General features: G+C 40.0%; 1 protein-coding gene across 4 annotated transcripts; it reads left to right on the forward strand.

Moving 5' to 3' along the window:
* Window positions 1-26,408, forward strand: LOC140928407 (sodium-dependent neutral amino acid transporter B(0)AT3-like). Of its 4 annotated transcripts, none has more exons than XM_073378146.1 (11): window positions 1-66; window positions 3,054-3,095; window positions 7,652-8,079; window positions 8,325-8,806; window positions 9,986-10,096; window positions 10,561-10,770; window positions 12,958-13,158; window positions 15,548-15,749; window positions 16,730-16,889; window positions 19,839-20,001; window positions 25,778-26,408. In XM_073378146.1, exons 2-11 carry the CDS (start codon window positions 3,064-3,066, stop codon window positions 26,180-26,182), a joined length of 2,394 nt encoding a protein of 797 aa, XP_073234247.1. In that variant the 5' UTR covers window positions 1-66; window positions 3,054-3,063; the 3' UTR covers window positions 26,183-26,408. The 4 variants fall into 4 exon arrangements, with proteins under 4 accessions (XP_073234247.1, XP_073234249.1, XP_073234248.1 ...); XM_073378148.1 differs by lacking the exon at window positions 1-66 and adding an exon at window positions 1,283-1,380; XM_073378147.1 differs by lacking the exon at window positions 1-66 and adding an exon at window positions 2,723-2,945.
* Window positions 26,409-27,165: the final 757 nt, after the last annotated feature.

Consider the following 27,165-nt stretch of genomic DNA (forward strand, 5'->3'; position numbering starts at 1 on the left):
TGGATGCTTTCCAGTACCAGTTTTTTCAATACACTTCAAACGACGAAGTAATTACACACAGCATTGGTTAGTATCACGCTCTTTCTTTTCTTTTCGATATCTTTTTCCATATTCTAAGATGTAAGAAACGATTGGTTTCAATCAGAAAAAGTCCGTTAAACGACGAACGATGGAACCAACCTATCTAATCACTGCCAACGGATTTTGCTATTTCGGATAATAACTTTACAGCATGGCGCTAATCAACTCCGTTTATTTAACAACAGATAAGAAACGAAACATTTGCGTACTACTTTTTAACGCCTCTGAGATAAAATATTACGGAAATTTTGAATTTTTTGCCAATGCCGTTGACGCTCACTCAATATCCGTGAAACATCAATTATTATTTAAGCGACTAATGTATTTTTATTCATTTTCTTTGATTACTGCGCAACGAAAATACTCAGAATTGGAATAATAATATATGCCAGCTTATTAAAACGGCAAAGTTCTCGAGGTGGCTTCTGCAGTACTAAATATATTGATGTTCGAAAATTTGGAATAACGGTATATATATATACTGACCGCAGTACTTCTTGATAGTTTTCAGTAAAGCTAAGACTAGATCAAGGAATTGATTTCTTTAGGAGCACAGCCTGTTACCGGCTTAATGGTCAATTCGATTCAGCTTTTTTTGGCAAAGAAAAAAGATTTATTAAAAAAAATCCTTAAGCCGCCTCTTGTTTATATCGGAACCCAGTCGATTTAAGTAAGTGTTTTCCCAAGCCGGAGCTGGTGATAATGCTATTCATTTTTGGAACAGATGGCCTCAGTTAGAAAGCGACAATTAACATGAAGCTAACGTGGTGACGTTCGCCTGCCTTTCAGCCGTCACCGCACTAAGGATCGCCCGTATATTCAATCTTAAAACGTTTATTATTCTTTTTAGGGCAAATCAGACTTGGAACTTAGAAACAGGCAGGTAGTATGAAGGTCAATTAATAGCGCTTTCAGAGTTATGGTTATTTCCAAAAGCCTTATCTCGTACCCAGATCTCTTGTCGACATAGTCGTAGGTAAGGCGAGGTCGCCACCTCTCTTTCGGCTTCGCCAAAAAGAGATCTGGGTACGAGATTACCAACAGCAACGTACTGTTGTGAATACTAGGCCATTCATTTTAAAAACAGTACGTGGCGAAGTAGATCATTGCGTTCAAACACAAATGCTATTTTGTGGGTGCCGTGCCAACTCAGAGAAGAGCGAATGCCTTGATTAGAAATAAGTCGCAAAAGGGAGGATAGCTGTTGGACACTATCATTGGGTGGAAACTTAAATATGTTCTTTGGATTCATATAAAAGAGGCAAGAAAAGAGGCTGTACTGGAAAAAGAAGTTAAGAGGTGGGCCGAGAATAATATGGGAAGATTGCATCAACAGCAAGTGGAGCCTTAGATACGCCAGAATGAGGCTGGAAGATTAGCACAGAATCGCGTTCTGTTCCAAGCGGTCCTGCATGCCACCTCCTTCTGAGGAGGATATGCGATTATCCACTCATTTACCGTCCCGAAAATTGGTTTTATTTAATACCTGTATCCCTTTAATGAGAAATTCATCATCCCTAATTCTCAGTGGTTCGAAAGGACTAGTTTAAGGCTTGCATGACTTCGTTAACGTTATCTCTGGGTAAGAGAAGTCTAATGGCATACTTTAATGGCATTGTCCTACCACACCTGGATTATGCTGATGTTGTCTGGGGAGATCAGCCAGGTCTCACAACACAGATAAAACAATTGCATTTTTTTCAAAATCGCTGTGCAAAGATTGTAAAAGCAAAAGCGACATCGATCAGCTGGGGCCCCGACATTGTTGCGGTGGATGCCATACGCGAGGCCTATCGGTCACTGATTAATATTGTCTGTAGATGCATTGAAGTGAACGATCCCCGAACATTTCGATGTCCTGCATGTGTTCAATTCTACAATGAGCACGGATATAATACTCAAAATGGCTACATGCCCTAAGTCAGCGGGTCAAGAACGGAATGGGGCAGAAATAAAACACATTATAAAGCAATTAACGATTGGGCCTTACTTTCGATTGAGCTCAAGTTGACTGATGCTAATAAACGATTTTATAAATACAAACTGAAACAGTTTCCATTTTAAGCGTAGTTTTTGTTTTTATCTCAGTTTTAAACGATTTTTAGACGTGAACTAAAACATTTTCTATAAAACTTTTAACCTTAGTATTTTTTAACTCCAACCCTATTTGTAGTCTTAGTTAGTTTTTAGCCGTATTTTAGTTTTATTTTAACATACTTTTTACCTTTATGTATTTTTGTCCTGTAAATCACCCTTAGGTGATTGGAGGCCTTCTCTTAAAATTATTATTATTATTATTATTATTTATATGTGTATCTAACAAACAGAACAATATGCTCGGTCAGTAGGGTTTTACAGGTTGTGAAACACATTCGAATTGAAAAAAAAAAAAAAAAAAGCTCTGACTAGTGTAAATCCTGCCTATAAGTTGCTTATGCATTTTAATTGATCCTGCATGCTCCTCATTATATTTTCAGCCGCAAGGCACATAACAAAGCATTTGAGAATTTTAAGACATGTATAAGAGTTTACATTTTAATCTTAAAAGGGAAGCGTCGGTAAAAGTGAATTGGTAATTAATATTTATATCATTAGAATTCTTGTACAAATATCTTTTTTATTGCGTGCGTTTTAAGGAACAATTGTTTGTACAGAGGCCGGTTTCGTTACTGTTTTTTGCCAAAAGAAATGAAAGTCTCGAAGCTGGAGCTAAGCTATGTTCGCCACCTGTAAAAAGTAGGCCGCTAAACCAGAACAAACAGCCCTCAACAAGAAACACCGTGCGTTAAAATTTGCATATTGTAGTTACTACTGTAAATTTCAAATTATAAGGCGCAGGCTCTCCCGCTGACTAATCGAATAGGGTAAATGCGAGCGACAATACCAGCCTCCTTTAAGTCTGCTTCTGCAAATAACACTTAGCGGCGAGGATATTCACAATGAAATTTAAAGAGGTTTGCTTTGTTTTTCAGACATTTGAAGATGCCAAGTGCACTGAACAAGCCTAAGGCAAGGTAAGCGTAGTTGTCTTGATGTTTTCCCAGCACTATCGAAATATCGCGTGCTTGCGTGTTTAACAAGAGTGTTATTTGCCTTGTTAAGAGTAATGATTTTTTCCTTATTCCTCCGCGTGATTTGTCAGCTAAGCTGGCGCTGTTAATAACGCCGTGTTATATTCTACATGTTGCAATTATCACCACTGGTTGCTTTTCCCGTGTTCACTAAAAAAGCCAAAATGACTTGCCTTATTTAAATATCCAAAGCGACTGACATGATGAATGGGTTTACGAAATGTACAGCGTCGATAAATGCGCAACTTTTCTCAGAATGGTACAGATGCAATATCCAGTTATCTAAGATTGTGAATGTAATTCCTGAGTTTAAGGTATGATTCTCGTTTGCATAAAAACAAAACGTAGTTGCCTGATCTTTAGAAACACAGTCCAACACTACTCACTCTCTTTTTGATAAGATTGTACCTGGCAGGTCTGACTACGAATCTTTTCCATTGACTTGAGGAGACTGAAAGATTTACTAGGTTCTTTAGATAATATTCAACGCTAGCCACGTGTCAATGATTAGTAGATTTACTTAACTCTTGTGTTTTTTCAGTAAGAATGCTTAGGAAAAAATGACCCCCCCTAGAAATTTTTACCTCCGCAATGAACGACTAAGTATCTTCTATAAAGCTTGCTGACTAAACCCTGATTGAAAGTATTGTCAACGCTTTTGACTAAATTTGACAGTCAGACAGACTTAACCAAAAAAACTCAAGGATTTTCGTTAACCTAAATGACGTTTCGACTTAACGCAGCGTAAGATTCAGAATTGTCGCACGCTTCACAATTAATTATTAAGGCTGTGCGTAAACACACTTCTTAGTAGAAATTGCTCCTTGGATTTGGAAGACCTTGTAGAATATATTACTCATTCTCTTACAAAAGACCAAACATGCCAACTTAAAGCCAAATGGTGGTTGTTTTTGAACGTTTGTTCTATTTTGCGCGGTGTGTTTTTCTTGAGTATCTTTATAAGCATATATTTTTCATGATTAAAGCTAAATTTAAGAAATTATCATCGCAGGAACCACTTTAAGGGTCAAGCCAGCTTTACGACCGATTTCTGCATATAAATATCACAAACGACATTAGGCAGCCTAGGCAACGAGACCCCTACTACATATTTTGATTCTCGGCGGCGCGGAGAAGTTCAAAAATTAAAAAAAAATGGAAATGAGATTGATCTGGCTGAACACAATTTATGTTGTTTGCTGCTGAGGAGACCTAGCGAGTTTTTTTTGTTTGTAAAGCTGTTTGCAGTTGCACCGTAAGTGATTTTCACAGTGTTGCTGGTTTTAAGCCATCCATATTAGCTAGCCAACACCAGGCCGTACTTGCTTGTTTTTTACCTGCTGAGCCGATTCACACTAGGTAACCCTTTAAGCCCTAAGTGTGATCAGCATCTAATTCTCCTTTTAATATCAGTGCTTTGTAAAACAGAGTGGTCATGAGAATCACGGACAAGATCACATAAGATGAATTTGCTGATATTTTACCAAATTCTCCCCACTACTTCTGTAGGAAATGAATAGGGGCAACAAATAAGAATTCAAATTTTGATCTTAGGATTTAAGGGATAAAAGGAGCTGTGCCAAGAAATTGATAAAAAATTCAAACAGTGGGAACTGCCACAAAGTTGAGTGAAACACAAAAATAGCTGCTCAAAACGTTAAAAGAAGATACCGTAAAATTACGAAAAAAAGCCCAGGGGCTTATATTTTTCAAAGGCCCTTTTTGAGGGGCTTATTTTTGGAGGGGTTTATATTCGGAGGGGCTTATCTACGGAGGGAAATTTGCGTTTCAAAACCGACTGGGTTAGCCTCATAGTTGGAAGCAAATTTACCGTTTTTGCTTTTTTTTACTTTGTATTTGAGGGCAATTTTCCGAGTACAAGTCCCCGGGGGGCTTATATTTGGAGGGGCGATTTAACGGAGGGTTTTTTGCGTTACCGGTTTGGGAGGCTTATATTTGGAGGGGCTTATACATGGAGGGGGTTATTTTCGGAATTTTACGGTATAATTAACACAGCAAATACAAAAGAGGCCGGATGGACAAACTTGAAGAAGACAGCAACGGATTACAATTGTGGATTTTGAAAACTTGTTAAGGTGTTTCCATACAGTTTCTCGGAGACATACCGATGTTTTTCAGTCGCCTTAAAAGTGATTTTATCCTTTTCTGATCGCCACAAGATTTTCACCAGTGATTGACTATGAATTGAAGTTTGTCAAAATACAGCTTTTAGTAAAATCGATGTCACTATGACAACAATAACCAAAAAAAATTTTCAAATCCATTTAATCCAAATTTCGCGCGATCTAGACCTGCTACTGAAAATCCGACACCAGAAACGTAAAGTGTGGTGTTTAGCAAATAACCTTCGTGAGAAGTAAAAAATTCTGTATGTTTGAATTCAAATAAAACGTAAATATATTTCAAACCTTATATTTTCAAAAGCCGTGATAAATTATTTAATAAAAGAGTTGTAAATAACTCCAATTAATCTTAAGTAGCGTGAGAAGGCTGTTTTATATCATATTTCGATGCGTGGCTGAAATTTCGGTGTATTTTCTGTCACTAATTAACCTTTTTTCGCACCACCTGTCTAACTGCAACTTTATTCTAAATTTTGACTTCCAGCGCTTTTCTGTATATCTCTAAAACCGCCCGACAGATCTCCATGATGCATATATTAATGTCAGAAACTTTCATTGAGATTGATTCACTGCAACACCTTGAAATTTCAAGACGAACCTAGCCTACGAACCGACCAAAAATCCGCGTTACAACATTCACTATATTGACGTTATGCTAATTTTTCCAAATTAATGCTTGCCATACATACCTCCGTGGCTAGTACGTTTTTAGTATGACTTTTATTGCGTATTTTGAGTATAGAACATTGATAATGTTCACGCTGAAATGTGTGGTGGAGTTCTTAAGAACTCGTTAAAACGTGTCCGGGCGTTCTAGATCGGCGAATTAGAATTTGGAAGTGTTGGTTTTTAAGGAAGGGAAAACTGGAGTACCCGCAGAAAACCCTCTCAGAGCAATGGAGAAAACCAACAACAAACTCAGCCCACATATGGCGTCGACGCCAGGATTCAAACCCGGGCCACACTGGTGGGAGGCAAGTGCTCTCACCACTGCGCCACCCTTGCTCCACAGGGAATAAAGACGCGTCATTGGCATTATAAAAAGATGAACTAACCGACTGTCACATTGCTCCTTGAGCATGCGAGCAAGCTTTCCAATTATGGCAGGCGAAGTGAGCCGTGAGAGACTGACAATCGTCTCTTTTCGCGTGCGTCTCTCGCGTGAATTCTCGCGACTCCCCCAAGTTCACACAGACCATAATGCACCTTGTTTACCCCTCAATATTTTTCGGAAGCATTGTTTTCAATTTCTTCTGGGTATTACAGTCGTCGCAACAGAAATCGAAGACAATGGTTTTAAATTTTTTTCTTGCGGCGGGGGGGGGGGGGGTGGGGGGGTTAAAGGTGCATTATGGTCTATGTAAAAATGGTGAATGGAGAGCTTGCTTGCGGGCTATAGCTCCTTTCAGTCCATGCGCTCTTCCTTTGACATAGATTGCTGAGCACAATGTAGCACTTTATAATTTTACAGCAGTCTCGATACAGATTGTTCTCATTGCCGATAACCTTCTTTATTTATGTTATTACTTTTTGTAAATAAATAAATAAATAAATAAGTAAAAAGAAAGTGATATTAACCCACCAATAGGGTCTTACCAAAATGGTGTCGGCTCTGAAAACGACTATTTTTTTTGACAACAATTAAGTTTAATAGCGAATAACTACCTCCTGGATGCACTACTAACACTAGCAAAGAAAGCAGAGGGGCCCAAATTGCATTAGTGTTTGCATGTTTGTTATTGTCACCTGCCCTCTTTAATCTCTCTCTAATTGGTAACCATACGGACTGAAATTTCTGCATGTAAACCCAACGAAAACGGTTGTTCCGCCTTCTAGGATCTTCCTTGTTCCATGCATCCAAACAGTCAAGAAATTTCGGTCTGTTAGTTATTTGAGATAGGCACCGCGAAAAGGAACCCAAGAAACCAATCCTCGCTCAGTTATGATCGCTATTAGCTCTTTGTCCTCTACTGGTAACTGAAAAAGCAAATGTTCAGGATTGCAAAAATTTCGTACGAGCGCGAACCAAGGTTGTTTTGTACAACAATGTTACCTTATGCTTAAGTTTAATACTACAAAAGAAATTTTCAATGTAAAATTTTTCTGCTTGTTAAGAGTCATAGTCTGCTGTTTCCACACCTTGATATTGTGCGCAAGGATTTCGTAGGGCAACGTTTATGCGGCAGCTCGTTGCAGGTTCTGAAAGACATTCAGAGCGTCGCCGCGGGCTGGCAAAATTCCTAAAATTCACTTGCAAGCTTATGGTTTGAGCCCTTAAATTATGCCGGAAAAAATCGACTGTGCAAACAGTGAAGTGTAATGTTTCCTCAATTCAATTTTGGTACTCCAATCCAGGTCGCTGGACTCCTTACCAGTTTTTTCTGCCAGCGGACTACCTTCGCCCACAACACTGGAAACTATGGCAAGCAACAACGATTCCCCAATGTCCGGTCTCCTCCTTCTTCCGAGCCCTACCATGGAGCGAGCTACTTCATCAACCGGAAGGCTTAATTCTCGCTCAAAAGAAGTTTTCTTAAACACGCCTTCGCCGCTGCGTAAAATGGCTAGTCAGTTATCATCAAGCTTTCGTAGTTTTCGGTCCAGCAGCGGAAATGAGAACCACCAGCACCATCATCATCACCATCATCATAGAGGATGCCTTAATGGTAGTGGCAGGGACAGATGGAAAAGTAGAACTGAGTTTATATTGATGCTGATTGGTTATACGGTTGGTCTTGGTAATGTGTGGAGGTTTCCTTACTTGTGTCATAAAAACGGCGGAGGTAAGATAACAATGATTTACTGGTACCAAAAAATAACCAACTAAAGGTTCATAGTCATCTATAGTTTTCACTCAAATGGCTTTCAACAATACGACTATCTCGAGAAGCAAATCAAGAGATAGCCTAAAGCAGTAGTCTCTACTATTTCCGTTTGCTTTTCACCCTAAAAATGGCACATTCCTTCTCCTCCGTCACACTAAAAACATTATACTTAACGCAAAGTGTCTTTAATTATATCTTCACAGCTTCTTTCCTTATCCCATACGGAATTATGCTGGCACTAGAGGGCATACCATTATATTACATGGAACTATGCATTGGACAACGAATGCGGAAAGGCTCCGTCGGAGTCTGGAGCGAAATTTCACCTTACCTGGGAGGGGTAGGGATAGCATCCGTGGTGGTTTGCTTCTTAGTTTCACTGTATTACAACGTCATTATTGCGTGGTGTGTTTTCTACTTTTTCAAGTCCTTTGAACATCCTTTACCTTGGTCTTCATGTCCACTCGAGCCAGTAACAGTCGGTAATATTACTACAATGGGGCCTGTGCATGAATGCAACGTATCCGCATCTGCAACAACGTATTTCTGGTATCGAACAACGCTACAGATATCATCAAACATTGAGGACAGCGGTGGAATCAACTGGAAGATTTATGCATGCTTAATTGGAACATGGGTCCTTATTTGGCTGTGTATGATGAAGGGAACCAGGATAACAGGAAAGGTAGAAGTCCCTAACTTAAAGAGATACTACATAACTGAATGGGTGTTGTGAACACCTTTCCTATCAGGCGACTCTGTTGCACAAGACCGGAATTCGTGAATGTATTTTCAATTTTTTTCTTCATCAATTCATTTGGAGATAGCGTCATCCTCAACAGATATTAGGGAGCTTAAGCAACGACGACGGCGACGGTGACGGCAACGACAACGGCAAAAAAGAAGTAGGTTTGGATTTGCAAAACAACAAACCTGCACGTGCATCACATTTCTTTGCCGTCGTTGCACGGCCGAGACGTGGAACTTCTTAGGACGTGAACGCAAGACAACGATTTCCTTTTTTTTCCTGAACTTCAATATAACCCCAGAAGAGTTCCTTAACATTAAACAAATTGTGTGAAATGGAGCAAGAGTAACATATTTTGAAACAGCGCGAACTTGCTTCCTAAGTGGCGTTTTCGCTGCCGTTGCCGTCGTGATTGCTTACACTCGATTACTGACGATGGTGGAGGTGACGGAGGGAGTGGACTGAGAAAATTGTCCGTTTCTCTTTTCGGAATGAAAAGACTATGAATTTTGCTAAAAATTCTTAAAAAACATTAGAGCGAAAGGAAATGAAAAAGGACACAGGTTATTACTGTTGGTTTCTTGTTGGTTGCTGGTGTATCTATATCTTTTACATTGATGAATCATATCTGTGCTTTGAAAACGGAAGCGGGTGTACCGTGACGAATAACTTAGTAACAGTTAGGAGATCTTAAGACATTTTCTTACTTGATCTGAAGCTAGAGAATAATGGAACCGAGAGAGAGAAAGAATTTCACTAATCAAAAGTTATTTTTAGAGAATGTAATTAAACGGAAGTCTAATTCCTGAGACGTGTGCATATTTTAATCAATTGTTTGAAATGTCACCAAGTCCTCGCGTGACTGCCTTAAAGCAAACAAAGCAGAATATTATGATGGGGACTGTTGAATTCTCTCTTGACAACACTGAATAAAAGTTTGAGGACCTCTCCGGAAACCAACTTTAGATTAATTTCAAGAGTTCACTTGGTCTAAAAATAGTTCGCTGAAATTCACTTATCCCAAGGGCTAGAGTGGGCGTTTCCCTCTCGGTTCCATCATTTTCTCTTGTCTGAAGCTAATATACCAGCGTCCATTTTGATTTAATATTTTCACAGATCGTATACTTGACTGCCACGCTACCTTTGATCTTGTTGATAATATTCTTCTTTCGTGGAGTTCATCTGAAAGGATATCAAGAAGGACTGGCTTTACTTTTTATACCTGAAGTAAGACGTTATTTAATAAAAGAGCTCGTTACAAGGTCAAAGTAGACACAACAACAAACAAATGATACTACACACACGCTAAAAACACTTCTGTCAGTCGTGAAACTTTCAGTGGTACCGCGCACTAGGCACTATTATTCTGCAAAAGAAACCTTGAACTAATCTACGTACATGCCAAATTACTCTCCACATCAGACTCGTATACCAAGTGTTTATCACTGTGGTATTTGGTGCTCGGACTTTCCTTGAAACGAGTCTGCCTCCACATCAAGCGATAAATGGATTCGAAGAGAAGTAAAGTTCCATGCAAAACATGGAAACAAAAGCAAGACTTTCGTAAGGCGCTAGTTTCAATTTTAAATCCCCTGCAATTAAATTGAGCAAGCTCTAACTTGTCGAAGTTGTCTTTCCTTATTTTCAAAGTGAGCGTTGGGAAAACGTAATGTTTCTTCTTTTTCCGTTAGTTTGACCGTCTCAAGGATCCACTTGTGTGGCTGGATGCTGCGGTGCAGATCTTCTATTCTCTGGGTGTGGCCTATGGATCATTAATAGCTTTCTCCAGTTACAATCCTATAAAAAATGATTCAACAAGAGACGCTATAACAGTTTGTCTCATCAATTGCGCTACTTCGATATACGCAAGTGTTGTGGTGTTCGCTTTCATAGGTTTTCAGGTATATTATAATTTTGCTTTTCTGCCCCTGGGCCTAACAATTGTACATAGTGCGTTTGAGAAATACCATAATATCTAGCTTTAGCCAAGGCCACAAGTGAAGCTCTCGTGGTAACTTACTTTCTGAAGGAAAGTTTTCTGAGCCTGCGATCACATGAATGCCATAACTGGTTAACGAAGAACTTTAAAAAACACGTCACCTCAAGCAGATGTACTCTTGGGTCTGCGATACAGCCATGAGACACTGGTCAGCGGATTCTCTATTTTGACAGCTGTCATTGATCATAACATGGATGCCCAATACCAAGTTGAACACAATTTGTTCTTGCCTTGGATTTAAAACACATCCGCTACCATGAAGGGGCGGACGTACGGACAGACAAATGGACGATTTTGACAGAACGAAAAATTCCTGGATACATACATAACTAAATCGTCTTACACTTGATTCGCCGCTGCGCGCACTTCGCGCGCGTGAGAGCTTCACTACCACCACTGTTGTCCCTCATAATAAAACTAGTAATAGTCGACACTATAGCTGCCCCGCTCTGTATATTGTCGGTCAATGGCATTCTTGGTCGTTGTGTAGCACTTTGAAATATGCCCATTCATAATGAAGATTTTCACACATATTCCATACAATAGGTGAGATAAATACAGGAAACGCAAGGTTCCATGCACCTTTTCAGTTCGATTTACACAGTTTTGATGAAAACATTCTCAGTTTCGAGAATAGTTTATTCTAAACAATAAGAAAAGATTTAATTAGAAATTCAATTTTTCGCTATTTCTCTTTCACTTTTTACATTCGGTTATTTTTTTTGCCTGAAAGTAAGCCTTAGAAATTAAAAGGACGGTTGATTAATTCACGCTCGCGCATTCTAGTCTTATTTTAAACTTTATAACGGAAGGACATCTGCGAGCAGGGAGTAAGTCAGCTCGGAATTTGATTGTCGGCGAATTTCTGTAATTGTCCATCGTTCTGCTGGTGATAAGCTAGCCGTTGTTCACTCGTCTTGCTTGTTTGGGGCTGATCAGTCTTATTCCGGTTAAAGAGAGAGAAAGTGTCTAGCAAGGTTTCCAATTAAAGATTTGTGTCTGGCAAACTCTCCAAGTGTTCATATATACACAGTTATACGCACCTTATAACTTCATCTGCCATTAACGAGTGTCTTTTGGTCCATAACTTTCAAAACAACTGCTCCCCAGAATGTCACTGACAACACGTAACGCAAAAAGAGTATCGAAGTATGACTGCACAATAAATGTCACAAAATGTACCTATTGTGTGTTTTCACATGACGTCATGGCGGCCATATTTGTGTCCCAAAACAATGAAACGGGGGCCATGTTTGTGTCCCAAACTACAGTTCTGTCGGAGTTGAACTCTTTTCTTATGTAAACGCTTTCTTTTGTTCCAATAAATTTGCATAGATGCTGACCACGTGAGTGAAAACACAGAATTGTAAGCGGTCCCTTGGGGATTTTCTGTCTTTACGTCATCCTAACCATTTCGTACTTGCGGGCGCAAACAATAGAAACGTCATCATTACCTACCGATTCCTCGCGGCCCCTGTTCAAGCAAATCGAGATTTTTTTGTGGCCTACTGACTATATATTTCATCTTTAAGTACTTTCCTTCATATACACGCGAGTTACTAGAGTGCCTCCTTGGGATTTCGCCTTCTGGGTGAAATCCCTGCGGGGGCAATTAAGAAAGCATAAACATTCGGGTATGACGATAGTCGTAAAATCTATTATATACTTTCCAGCGAAACCTAGGAATGCTCAAAATTATGTTCGGATGGAGTTATTATGCGTATAATGTTATGGGTGACGGATCCCGTAATGTCGAGAGTCAAATAACGAAATTTCCAGGGCAACGTTTTCTCTCCTCTATCTCGATGGTAAGATGGCCTTCAGTATTAAAAGTGTTATGAATGAAGAAGCTGACAAAGGAATCTAGCGAGAAGGCTAAAATTCGTCCACATACCGGTTTTATATCAAGACTAATTATCCGTCTCTAGTAAAAATTCAGCCATTAAAATGGGGGTGTTTTTTGGACAGTTTCCTCAAAATATCGTTTCAGCAGGTTAAGTTTTTCTTGACAATGAAAGAACACTAAATAAGGCAGACGAAATATACTTCATATATTCTGTTGTGCTAACACTTTTTTTCCGTTGTCCAGGCAGAAGACAAAATGGACCTATGTTTAGATGATCAAAAAGTTCAGGCTTTGCGACTGCTTAAAAGCACTGGAGTCACCAATTTACCGGAATCAATAGACTTTAACGGAATGGATGGTGGATTGCTCCGCGAGATGCTTTACAATGCGTCCAAATTGTTTAATGAGACGCTCATTACTTGTGATAAAAAGAAGTTTTTGAAGGTGAGACAGTTTACCGATGTATATAAATCTCTTTACTTCATCTACACTTCATCTATGTTCACACTCTATATATCCGATAGCTTTTGCGCATGCACGAAAACGAATACAGGATAGGGCTTCTGTTCACACTTAAGAACGATGATATCGGCGCGAATCCGGAAGGCACTTTGCGAAACTATGACGGTGGCGGCGACGGCACCTTTATTTGAGTGTCAATGTATTTAGCACGAAAGTGCTAATTGGGGACACTATATTAACGTCTCCTACCGGAGACGTGACCGCCATTTTACGTGCTCATCCGAGCCACGCGAAGGTCCAGCCGCCTGCAGGGCAAAGGAAGTACCTTCATTTCTCAGTTGTTTTAAGACCCTGAGTGTTGGTCCGGCCCCGGGAATCGAACCCACGACCTCCCGCTCTGCAGTCAAGCGCTCTACCCACTGAGCTAATCCTACCGCGGTCAAAAAGCAGTAGGTTCAGTAAGCAAAACAACAAATCTGCACGTGCACCACGGTTTTTTGAAATTTTTTTGCCGTCCCTGCACGACTACGACTTGAAATGACCAAATTGTAAGCTTTTTTGAGGACGACAACGGCAAGGCGATATATTCTACCCCTCTGTCTGAACTCGGCCCAGCCCCCTCTCTTCAGCTCCAACAAAAGTTTCCTTCTTTTTAATAACTGGGCGACTTAGGATAATCGCGAAAGTGTTGAAAAGGCTGCGGAGTCTATCTTTCAGCGACCTTTCAATGGACGTCGCCGTTGTCGGATCGCAAGGGAACGGAGCGAGGCTGCGCCGCGCCGATCTCTTAAAGGGAAGAGCCACATATCGGATAGGTGTTCACTGATACTATACTGGATAGCTTTTTGTGTCAGCACGAAACGCCGTACGGCATAATATGAATATAGCCTTAGTTGTCATCCGTATCCTGGCGATGCCCTTCAAAAGTAAATCAGTCATTGGTAGTTATCTATAGAGCGATTTTCGTATGACCTTGAAATGAAAACGCACGAACAAAACAGAAAAACAAACGAACGGAAATAGAGCGATTTGATTGGTTTGTCGAACGGATACAAACGCCCGTGGCTTTTGGTTGGTTTAGTGAACGCTTTATGCCCGAAAACTTTCTAGTACTCTACTAATACTTCGCTTTGACATCATACTGCAAGAGGCCGTTGGCCAATCGCACAATGCCTTCTTTATGTTAGGGTTTTCTTTGGCGGGAAAACGAAGAGGCCATGTTTTGATCTTTTCATCCATTTGCTGATAAAACAAATAACGAACACTTACCGAAACCATTTTTCAAGGTCATACGAAGATTGCTCTATTCGCTTGTTAAAAACCCTTTTAGATTAATATGCATTGTCAACCATAAGGCCAAGTAGTGTCCCTGTTTTACCGTGATAACAATGGTAAATTTGCGTCGTGTTTGAGCCGTTTGCGCCATAACCACGCCGAAAGCTGAGAAGCCTTTGCTAGCAGGGCATTCTTGGGTATTCCTGGTATTATACTACTACATGGGAAATTTCTGCAATTTGATTGGCTTAGAGCAGTGGTATTTCAGCTTAATTTGAAATACCTACATGTGAAAATTACAAAACCTTTGTGGGTAGTAGTATAAACAAATAATAACATGATTTGCACGTGATATTTGGCGTAAATACCACTCGTGATATTTAAAAATTGTCTCAAATTTCACTCGCCTAACGGCTCGTGAAATTACGAATAACAATTTCGAAATATCACTCGTGGTATTTATGCCAAATATCACTACAAATCATGCTATTACCTATACGAATCGAACGGTTTTTAGGTATCAGGTGATCGAGAGGAACGGGCAGTGTTTACCCTTTGCAAATCTTTTAGGTTATCTGGGAGATATAAAATACCGTTCACAACTGATAAATAGAATCAAGAGAAGTCGCTTCAGTGGTGAATGTAATCTAGACTGATAAAACACGGCTAAGTTTTCAACTCCAGTTTTGTCCAAATAGACCCAGAGAAAACTGCTTTCCACAATATACATAAAACTAAAGTTCGAGTTGTTTTAAGTTTTAACACCCAGTTAGGCCTTGTGTTTTAAATATTTCAAATATTGCTGGTCGTTTTTATAAGCTGTACATAAATGTAGTTTTGGCAGATTTCATTCTTTTTATGTTCCCTCATTCATTGCCGGCGGTATTATCAAATAAAGGAAGGATTTTTTTTCTGAAATCCAGACACTCAGAAAGGAGTCTATATTCCCCATGAAACAATTTTTGAGGATCTGATCATAGTTTCTCAAAACGTCTATGCATTCATAGACGAACTGTTAGGGAAAATTTTCAGTGTCCAATTTCCAATTCTGGTTCCAACGTATTAGACAATTGCGTTTTCCGTTTTTGCCTTCCAGGTTCCTGGAGGACAAGGTCTGGCCTTTATAGTATTCACCGAAACGATAAATAAGCTGCCTTTTGCGTCACTGTGGTCTGTTATGTTCTTCTTGATGCTCATCACCGTGGGTATTGATACCGAGTTTGGAATGCTGGAAGGCGTGGTCACCCCGGTCATTGATCAAAATCTCTTCCCTAAGCTGAAGAAGGAATACATTTCCGGTTAGTGTTGACTCTAGCTCCCTGATAGACTATTCACAGTCCCCTGTTCTCCGTAAGTTCGTCGTGATCGAGCGCTTTGCGTTACGAGCGGCCATCTTAGTTTCAAATGTTCCTAGTTTAGCCTGAAGATGAGGGTCAAATCTACTTAGGGACGGAGGACACTCTTCGCCCACCGGTATAAGGCGGACTCCCACCCTTTCCTCCCCCTCCACTCGTACACATGAAGCCATGATAGCCGCCAGTTCGTACCGGTTAGCGCTCGATCCTAACGATCTTACGAAACCATAGAGGACTGTGAACAGAGCCCTAAATTTTCCCTTGGACTTTCCAACATCAGTATCGAATGCACAGTGCTATCAATATCGGCGTTTTAAGACAAGCAAACTCGAATTACAAGCTATAGCTAGGATATTTATTTTTAGTCGCTGTAAACTGGTTCCAGTGGTAGAAGAATCCTCTGGACCGTTCTCTTAGCGCTTTCAAGCTATTTGTGGAGTGTTGAGTCATTAACCCTTAATTAAGCCCAAAGAATGATCAACAGCAAATTTGGTGACAATAATTTTAAAAGGATATGATTACACAAGAGCGTATTTATTTGATACTTCAACAACTTCGATTTCCTCACCCTATAATTCTATCGGAAATGTTTAGGAGCAACAAATTAGAAATAAATAAATAACGATTTTAAGGTAGCACATCCACTCAGTGGTTCTTCGTCTACCTAATTCCTGTTCGAATTGGAATTTGGAAATGTTGGTTTTTGAGGAGAGGGGAAATCCGGAGTACCCCAAGAAAAACCTCTCAGAGCAAGAAAGAGAGCCAACAACAAACTCAACCCACATATGGTGTTGACGCCGGATTTGCACCCGGGCCACACTGGTGGGAGGCGAGCGCTCTCACTACTGCGCCACCCTTGCTTTCCCCCAAAAAAATTAAATTAGGGTTGAAAGGATAACCCATTTTTTTTTGGCTCTTTTAAGGTATTATCTGTTTGGTGATGAGCGTTATGGGTCTGCCCTTAGTACAGCAGTCAGGGGAATATTGGATGCAATTAATAGTAAACTACTGCTCCAGTATTCCACTGCTTATCATCGCCTTGGTGGAATGCATCGCTGTTTCGTATATTTACGGCATCGACAGGTGAGAGATAAACACAAGGCTTCTTACCTTGTTTACTATTTACATGTACAACTGAAAAAAAAACCCGAAGATTTTGGTTGTTACCATTCAGTCCATTTACATGAGTAAGCCCGTCGGTTGGCAGTTTGGGTAAATGGTAAGCAAAATTCAGGACTGGTAAATTTCGTCCTGGAATGGCTTACATTTGTACAAATTGGCTCCATGTACCAAAAAACAGCCGCGAAGGCCGGAAACTGGTATCAAACATGGCTTTGAAGAAATGGAACACTAACTGCCGTTTGGAAGATTCCGTCCGGAAAAACAGGACTGCCTTATCAGATGAGTTCCGTTGCTCCCGGAAATTTTCTGCCGGAATGACCCAAAAAGGCGTGTATCATTTACTTTTCGACCAGATTTTCCGCCGGAAGCTTTTAGTAAATGGTAAGCAACCTTTGAAAACTGGAAATTGGAAATTTCGGTGAAATGCCCATCAATGAAGAAGGTATTCCATTTGACAGTGGTTCCATCCGTTCCTTCCTTGAGTGGTAAAGATAGGGCTGCGAGATAGCCTGAAACTAGCGAAACATTTTCAGAAGTTCCACGTCCTCCAGAAAGAGTTCAGTGGAAGGCACAAAAAATTGTGTGTTGCATCTACATTCCAACCCGCTAGTCCCGTTTTCTGAATTGGGCATTCCAGATGAAAAGTCATGTTCAATTTATCGACATTCACCCCTCGGGGTAAATATGTGCCGTGGGTATGTGGGTATGTGCTGCCCCCAAAGGGTATGGTGTTTGGGCCTTTTTTGCTTGAAAACGGGTATACACTTTGCCTATTTTGGTCTGGAATTGGGTATGGTTTTCGAGAGAAGTGCGTGAGCGTATGAACCTACTGTCATCTTTCAATTCCAAATCAATAAGAACGAAATAGAAATATGCAAATTGGAAATGCATTTAAAGAATTATTTTGTTTGCGCCCTAATTTAAGTAATGATGACATAATTTCTGCCTAAAGGCCTGGTCTGAAAACGGGTGTGGAGAATGACATTTTTTGGTCTGAAACAGGGTCAGGATTTGGAGGACCGGGCGGCACACTCCCACCAAGAATTTCCAGTAGTACCCCCCCCCCCCGGGCATTTACCATATCTTTATCACGATCTCCAAGCCGTTTTCGCTTTCACCGTCTTAACTTGTCTTTTGAACTAAATTGTTTGTTCCGAATGGCAATTACATTCGAAATTTTCGGAGAAAATATTGTTAAATGGCAAACAACCTTAACTACCATATCAAACTGCAAGTAGCACTCTGGCCTTTTCCTCTCTCTTGCTCTTGCACGCCATTGACCTCACCCTAGATCGTTAACGCTATGTAGGTTGCAAAGTTTTCGTGAGAGAGCTGTAAGTTCCGTGTTCAGGAGCCCATCAAATGGAGCCTCCATCTCCATTAATTTCTTGAGTCAACCCTTTCCCGAGTAGATTTATAAATAGAACGGCTTGTTTCCCGCGAAAAGTGTCATATTTCCGTGAGTCTCGTATGTCACCGTGAAAAAAATTAAGTTGGATGAAGTCGAACTCAGAAGCCCGTCTTTCGACCGTTTTCCTTTTCTACTATACGTCCATTTTTACAGTTTTACAGCCGCTGGGATCTGGGATGAAATAAAAGTTAATGAATTACCCGAATGAGACTGAGCATGAAGCGATAGGACAAAGGCAGCGAACTGAGGATCACGGAAAGGTTCTTTGCGAGTGTTTGTTTTTGTTTGTTTTTTTTTTGCCGTCATACATCCCACATTTAAGCATGCACCTTGAAAAGAGTCGACGATTAAGCGTTCTGTGGACGATTTGAAACTCTTCGATGATCAGCGCCGAAAATGTGCCAGGATCATTTGATTTTTGTTATCGCCGTGGAGTGGATTTCGCCAGTTAAGCACCGCGTGCAAAACCGATTACCTAAGTAGCAACCCAGGAGGAATGCTTCAGAAAAATTGCAGTCTTCCTTTACAACTGACTTGTATCACCATGAGAGTTGCCTGATAAAACTGGCACTTGAAAAGTTGAACGGAAGACAACAGTTGCTCTACCGTGAAGCTAACTCAAAAGTAATTTGCTAACGGTGGAATTTGTGACATCGCGCTCCAGTCCAAAGACCCTCTTATCTCAAGAAAAACAAAATGGATTGTATCTGCGCCCAAAGAATTATGACTGACTAACAGGAGAATTCTCAGCAATTAATGTAGAAGTTTAGGCCAATTCTTTCCTTCGAATTCGCATCCGTAGATCACTTTTTTGCGAGAAAACAATGGCTGGGCTCGGCGTTACAAAACATAGCAGGGAATCATCACACTAACTGACGGACAAAACAACCACAGAATAGTATTTATTCAGACAAACGCATTTCGGAGAAAAACTTGAAAAACTACAAATTTGATTAATATTGAGTCATTTAGCCGAAATAAGAACCTTAACGCTCAAACAAAATGGCTAAAGAAAACGAATCCTGTCAGAACTACAGACTGCAGGTAGTAATTAATCATTACGCATGTAAGCTTCATGGCCTCTTTTAAATGTGAGACAAGCAACCAAAATTAAGATTATCATAGTCAGAGTTTTAAACTCTCCACAGTATAATCTACCCGCTAGAAAGAAAAGAAAGAAAATCTCTGAGGGATGAAAACACTGAAGGCACGTTTCACTAGCTTATGATTTTGTTTGGCCTGTCAACACCGGATTTCCAGCTGTTTCATGAAGTACAATAGCAGTGTCATTTAGTCGTTGTGATTGGCTCTTCCCACCGTCGGCGCGCGGAGTCTCCCCTGGGAACCGTTCTAATTATAAATCTACTCGGGAAAGGGTTGACTCCAAGGGCTTGTATGGGAGATGGAGGCTCCATTTGATAGGCTCCTGGTGTTTCAATGCTACGAAACTTACGGTAGTTTTGAAAACCCTTTAATGACAAACTTCTACTTTTAAACAGATTTAGCGACGACATAAAATACATGACGAACAAACCGCCTCGTTTTATTTGGAAGTGGTGTTGGAAAGTCATTTCTCCGGTCACTATATTGGTTGTACTTTCTATGAGCATTAAAAGCATGTCACAAACTACAGCACAGTACGACGTATGGGACCCTGTTAAGGTAGGTAGTTCTAAGTCAATAAACCCCTTGAGAGGGTCGTTAGATCACGGTATAACAGGGACCTTAAGCAACGACGACAGCGACGGCAACGAGAACGGCAATAAACCAGTAGGTTTAGATTAACAAGATATCAACTTGCATCACGTGCACGTGCATCACGCTTTTTTGTATATTTCTTTGCCCTCGTTGCTCGACTACAACGTGGAAATGCCTAATTTCACGTTTTGTCGAGGACGGGAACACAAAACAACAATTTTCTTTTTATTTTCCTGAAATTTGATATAATCCTTTAGAATTCAACTCCAAAGAAATTTGCCAACATTTGACGTCGCTGTCGCCGTTGCTTAGGCTCCCTATTAATGTTCACGATGGAAGGAAGGGAGAAGTTACAGAAAGTTGCACATTGTATTGCGCACGGGAAATGTAGCCCGCCGGGATCAAGAAGGCTGACGGGAAGCTTCCTTCCGTGGCTCATCTGGGAAAAATAACTGAAATATAATTGAATCGATTTTTTTAAGACCGGGCGGAAAAAAATCATGGATAGACATTTTAGTACGATAATTAGGTTCGCCATTCTGTTTTTGACAATGAAAATTTGGGGCTTCAGCAGCGACTTTAGTGAGACTTTTACTTAATTGTCAATTCTTATTATAAGAACTTAAGAGCGAATGTCTGTAAATATCGAACAACCGGCGGCCACGGTCAAAAATTAAATTTTGCTCATATCTTGTTCATACATACTTATTAGTAAGTAACTAAACGTGGTGTAGTTTGTTTTTCAAAAGGCAGCTTGGATTTGGAGAAAATCGACAAAATCAATTTTCGTGGTCGGCGACTTGAAAACAACCAAAATTTGAGGCAAAATGAGGCGGTCTCAAAACTTCGCTCGCACGCAAAAAGGAAGAAAGCGTGGTAAAATATTCCCCGATAAATCAATTTATAAAGGATTTTAGCCCTAGTATGGCGGTTAATTCTTATCTTCACGATAATGTGGAAGGTAAACAATTTTATTTTAGTTTTGGTTCTTTTTCAACTCAACGAAGTTTAAATTTAGGCTTCAAGTCGCGATTTAATTTTTAGGCATGTGCTACACCTTGGTTTTTCCTGAAACTCAAGCTATAAGTTATTAAAACACTGTGCTAAAACATATGTGAGAACTGGGTTGGGTAATTTAATCTGCGCTTCAGACGAACCTTCTGAACTTGAACAACTTTTGAGTGAAATAGGATACATTTGCATAATTCAACAACGCCTCGCTGTTGCCGAAACGGATCATTGGTGTTTCCTGAAAAGAAATCTGATGTACGATAGTAGTACGATAATAAATTTGCTAACACGAAAAAGAAATTAACTTACCTTTATAGTACGGAGCACTTCTTTTAATTTTTCTACGCTCAAGCTCCAAATTCTGCTGGCGCTAACGCATTTTGTAATTTGACCTCTAATGAAAGGTCATTGGAGATGGGCCAGGGTTATTAAAATGTCACTCAAACCAAATGAGCGTTATGATCTAAATTCTTAAGGTGGTTGAACAAAATATATCACGAGAAAAATATGTTTTAAAGACATTTTCGGCGATTTGAAAGATGTTCTTACCATTTAGTAGAATCAGTTACTACATATAGCCAGTCACAGTATTGCCTAAGTGTGAGAAGACAAGGAGTGATGTGGCGTGACAACGAACACCATCTTTCGAACTTAAGAATGTGCAGAAAACAAAATTGTTTATACATTTCTTTGATGTTTCCAAAGTTATTTGTTCAATTATACAACAACTGAAAGGTTGCATAGTCTGGCTGTCAACAGTGCTTGATTTAAAAGTGTAAAGTGGTGGTCAGTTTATCGGACACCTGCGTGATAAAAGAATTGACTAAGGGATTTGGAAAACATCAAAATCATACACACGAACAGTGAGTAGGTTTTACTTTGGAAAACCTCGATAAATGATCTCGGAAGCTTTTTTTGTTTTGAGTGAAGAATCATAATAAAGAAAAAATTATGCTATTTCATATGTATATTTTGAGGAAGGGTGGCTCTGAATCTTACTTAGGTACTCTCTCTTGGTACTACCTCTTAAGACTCACATGGAATGGTCGTTGAGGGGCTAGAAGAACCCGTCGAAAGGGTTACGCTGTAACTCTTACTCAAGGATGTTCGGTAAGCAATTTGCTCTAAGCCCTGTCTCCCCCCTTTTCAAATGCTTGCACAGGCTAACCAGCATTAAAAAACTTGCATTAGCACACTCAACTAAGGAAATATTGCAAAGTAATTGGAGAAATGCTATCCAGGCAGGGCGGCCTTTTGGAGTGGCAGATGACGTAGCGCTATTTTCAAGACTACAAACCTCTCCTTGAGTGTGAAGACTTAAGGCGTGAGTTCCAGTTTGTAGTATTGAATATATACAATGAAGGAAACCTGGGGTCTAGAAAGCTGACCTGTTCCTCTCTGATTCCTTTACCAAAGGATACCTCAAAGTATATCGGATAATTTCCTCCTTACAGCATGTTCGGCTACTCAAACAAGCTTTAAAACCTGACACTAAGATGATATACCGCAGATACAGCAAGCTAGAAAGCTGGAATCAAACGTGTTTACCAATGGGTTTTGCCCTGGCGTCTTCAAATTCACGTTAAAAAGGACACTGTTTAGGCACTGTTTCCCAGGGGTCCGTTTGTCCAAAGTCCCTATTACTTTTCGGGCCCGAAATCATTAACTGATAGTTTTATCATGTTAGATGCAAAACTATTGAAATTTCTATCTTGCATGTAATCAAGAACAGCTTTAGGGGCCCGTTAATTATCAGGACTTTCGAGAAACAGGCCCAGAAGCGGATGCAGCCTCAATATCCGTCTCACTGATGACAGAGAGAAAGTTATGGTCGGAGACTTTCTTTTCAAGAGTTCTGATCATGGATTTCTGACGAGCCACCAAGTTTCAGTCTCAACACCGGTACTAAAGCGCACACTCAGAACATGGCAAAATGACCGAGAGTAAAATTGAAAAGAAAACTTTGTGGGTAAAGAAAGTAGTGGAAGCGATAGGCGATAGTTGACAGGGGCACCCAACGTCAGTTTCCTCCTAACTGTATTGAAAACACTTTCATGCTATCCAAATTACTAAGTTTCATGCGGCGCCATATAATTATAAAAATTGTTCGGTCATCCAAAGGGCAACTTGAGTATTCTTTTCGATCGAAATTACAAGGGCTTCAAAATTATTTTTTTCGAGAATTTTGAAATTTTCTCTGATTCCTTCTCTATAACAATTTCGTATCCGAAAATTTTGATCCCCTTTATATGGAGAAAACCTGTCTCGTATAGGAGAGTCACCCTCCCAGCCGAGAGAAAAAAAAAAAGACACTGACCCCAACCAGCCTTTGGGCATGCTCTAATTGTCTCGCTTTGGCTATGCAAGCCCTTTACCGATACGGATCGGATTTGATCTAGACGGTCGGACCGAAATGTCTCCTTCCATTTGACAAAATTATTTTCCCCAGGACCACTGATCTGTATCCTGCTTACAAGCACTATAACCAAACTCGCGGTGGCTTTTGTTTGGTCGGTGCAACTGGAATGTACCGTTCTACTGGGCACGTGGATTTTCCGAAAAGCGCGTAAAGTGCTTAATATGGAGAAAAGTTGGCCTGGCTAGGAGGCTGACCCTACCATTGCAAAAGGGTGACTGGACAAGGTGGGTCAGCCTTCCAGCCGAGCCAACTTTTTGTCATTTAAACGGTTCGCCATGTTTTGTAAAGAAATGCGTGAAAAGTTGCCTCTTCCAGGGAAGCTCGGGTAAGCTGGTGACCCTTCTGCTCGAGACAAATTTTTTTCATATAAGCGGGGCCTAAATTTTAGTTCTTCACATTAATCGCCATAGTCCAGCTGACGCACGTCTTTTTGTTTTTTGTTCTATAAAGTGGAAAACTGAAATTAAAATATACAGTGGAACCCCAGCGTTGGGCCATAAAATCCTGGTCGTAATAGCGAGGTGGTGGCATTGAAGAGGTCTTCAAAATAATAAAATGACTCGGAGATTTTCATGTCTGGGTCGAAGGACTATGGGAAGTGAGACAAGAGGTGGTCGTATAAACGGGGTGGTCAAAAGGCGGGGTTCCTCTGTATATAAACAGAAACAAGAGTTTGACGATCGGACAACCATGTTCAGATCAGGAAAAAAATACTGAAAGATAATTGCAGAATGTTTACGAAAACTGTTATCCAAAACAATGGAACTTACATCGGCGAGAGAAAAGACAGCCGCCTGATAACGCGGTGTAATAGCTAGAGATTGAAGCCTGAAGTCAATCAAAGGCAAATACAAGGCAAGAGGGGGGAAGTTGACGTGAAAAACTATATTTAATTTTTGGACTTATTGAGTATTGTATAGAAGCATACTTTAAGAAAACTTAGGAAAAAATTTAAAAAAAAAACATGATTTGGATTGTTAGTAGCATAATATGCTACTTCCGGCAAGAACATTAAAAAAAGGCATCGCTCAAATGGTTAGATTGGAAAGCCTGTGAATACTGTCACGCAACACTTTTGACCAGACATTTATGACCAAAGGTGTATCGGCAGCCCGAAAGTTTCACTATCAAAATCGCAGTTTTTGTGAGACCTAGAATTTTTAAATGGCAATGGACGTAAAAGTTTGACTGCGGAAAAGAAAGGCCGGCAATACCAAGAAATGTTCTGTTTGAGGTTATTTTCACGCACCACGTTTCCTCGAGGTTTTGGATCTTCTGTTGATTAGCTTGGGACTAGGCGCAATGCCAGTTAACCAGAACGGGAAAACACAGTGAGGTAACAAAAATTAGCGTCTCAGTACATTTAATGTCTTTAATACAAGTGCGATTGTGTGTTACGTTTCTCTTGGAGAGTCCAGCCATCGTGGCTTGTCGAGCAACAACCAACCGACGTTCTTGAAAAGTCTCATATTTCAAGCAAAATTTATTCAACTTCGGAAGGTTCGTGTGAAGTACAAATTTAATTACCCAGGCCAATTCTCACATATGTTTTAGCACAGTGTTTTAATAACTTATAGCTTGAGTTTCAGGAAAAACCAAGGTGTAGCACATGCCTAAAAATTAAATCGCGACTTGAAGCCTAAATTTAAACTTCGTTGAGTTGAAAAAGAACCAAAACTAAAATAAAATTGTTTACCTTCCACATTATCGTGAAGATAAGAATTAACCGCCATACTAGGGCTAAAATCCTTTATAAATTGATTTATCGGGGAATATTTTACCACGCTTTCTTCCTTTTTGCGTGCGAGCGAAGTTTTGAGACCGCCTCATTTTGCCTCAAATTTTGGTTGTTTTCAAGTCGCCGACCACGAAAATTGATTTTGTCGATTTTCTCCAAATCCAAGCTGCCTTTTGAAAAACAAACTACACCACGTTTAATTTCTTACTTATACCTATCTATGGACAAGATATGAGCGAAAATGATTTTTTGACTGTGGCCGCGAAATTTCGATTTTGCTCGATTTTTACAGACATTTGCTCTTAAAACTCTTCTTAATGTTTATAGTAGACCCGTTATCTACGAAATGAACTGGTGGAAAAGGAGTTCAACTAAACTGCTGCTTATTTAGTCTTGTCCTTTTTTGTGTAGACTTCGTCGTCGTTGCGTTGCTTGAGCTTCCTAATGTCTACGTGCCACAAAGGTTGGCGATTGACCAAACATTTAGTATTCCTCAAATGAGACACAGGTAAACCAGGAATGGTGTCTTGCACTTGGTCGATCTGTCGCTAATAAATTTCTGTCCTTTTTAGGGGATTACAGTCTCCATTCCTTATCCAGCTTGGGGAAAATTCTTGGCGATATTGATCACTCTCATGTCGATATTTTTTATTCCTGCGGTGGCGTTTTTACGTTACTTCCGCGTTATCAGCTTGGGAAAACCGGAACTGCCGGCTGTGGTCTTGGAGGGAGACGAGTTCCCTTCGAACGATTTGAACGCCTCAGAACTCCAGCCTCTTCATAATGGCAAGGCCCCAAAGGAAAAGAAAATGCGAAAACTGAGTTTTGCCAGGAGAAAATTTAGACTTGAAGAGAAATTAGCAACAGAGAGTTCGGACACAAATAAAAACGGTCCACTGAACCGTGTTATTACCGCCAATGGACAGGTCTATCAACTAGTGAATCAGCACAATGGAGGTGCGGCAATGTTTATTTGACATAGATCGAGCAACGTTGGTTCAATGTTAATTTAATTTTTATGAAGATCGTCTACATGAAAATTGCATAATCTCGCGACAACAACCATACTAACGGGATCGTTATCTGATGAATGTTCAGTGTCTGCTAGTCGATATCTCCCACACCCTGGGCGTTGCCCTTAAGTGTGTGTTGGAAGATTTTGATTCCATTACTTAATGGGTCTGTTTTACCCATGCATTGTACTGATGCAGATATTCTGAAGCCGAGAAAAGTGATATACCGAATCTGTTGATTTGTCCTCGGTGACTATTAAAAAGTCGCATGATTGCTGAAGTCAGGCTATTTGCTTGGTAGTGCTACCTAGTGCAACATTAAAGCCCGGTTGATGATCATATTGTCTTTTTATAGAAAACAGATCACAAATTGATCCTTCAAGGGATGAGATATCTCCTTTAGAACTTAGAATGTATCATAGTTTCCAATATAATGGTTGTTGATAATAGACTTACTTAAAGAGTCAAATCCATTTAAAAATGTGGTGACAATGAAACGCCAAGTACAGTCGTAGATGTAGAACAGCCAATCACAAATCATTGATTTGTTGGAGCATCCTTCAGCACAGGGTGGCCATCAGCGCGGGAATCTGCCCGGAATAGTTACGTTTGGCATTGACTTACGCATAGGAATTTCCTTGAAAAGAGAATCTTCACATCTTAGTGGTAGTCTAAGTTAGACATCGTTTATTCAATAAAATAATGATCGACAATAATGTTATTAATATAAATGATTCAAATTAGAATCCAGATAAAGAGTTTGACCAGATTTTTTTATTGTGAACAAGTTTCTATTACATGTACATTGATCGTTGAGTTTGGTTAAATGGACTGTATTTAAACAAATTGTGCAATGCCATTGGTAACTATTGTTAGTATTATACATTTCAAGAGAATTTGTTTTTAATTTTTCATGTTTGTTTGAGCTAATTTACTCACATTATAAG

Source organism: Porites lutea, chromosome 2, assembly GCF_958299795.1.
Source record: "Porites lutea chromosome 2, jaPorLute2.1, whole genome shotgun sequence".
NCBI classification, from domain to species: Eukaryota; Metazoa; Cnidaria; class Anthozoa; order Scleractinia; family Poritidae; genus Porites; species Porites lutea.

Bases quoted from the DNA above. Each gene is read 5' to 3' on its own strand.
- LOC140928407 (XM_073378146.1), top strand. From the start codon at position 3,064: ATGCCAAGTGCACTGAACAAGCCTAAGGCAAG. The intron at 8,080-8,324 runs GTAAGATAACAA...ATATCTTCACAG, and splicing joins GTGTCATAAAAACGGCGGAG to CTTCTTTCCTTATCCCATAC. The intron at 16,890-19,838 runs GTGAGAGATAAA...ACTTTTAAACAG, and splicing joins TATATTTACGGCATCGACAG to ATTTAGCGACGACATAAAAT.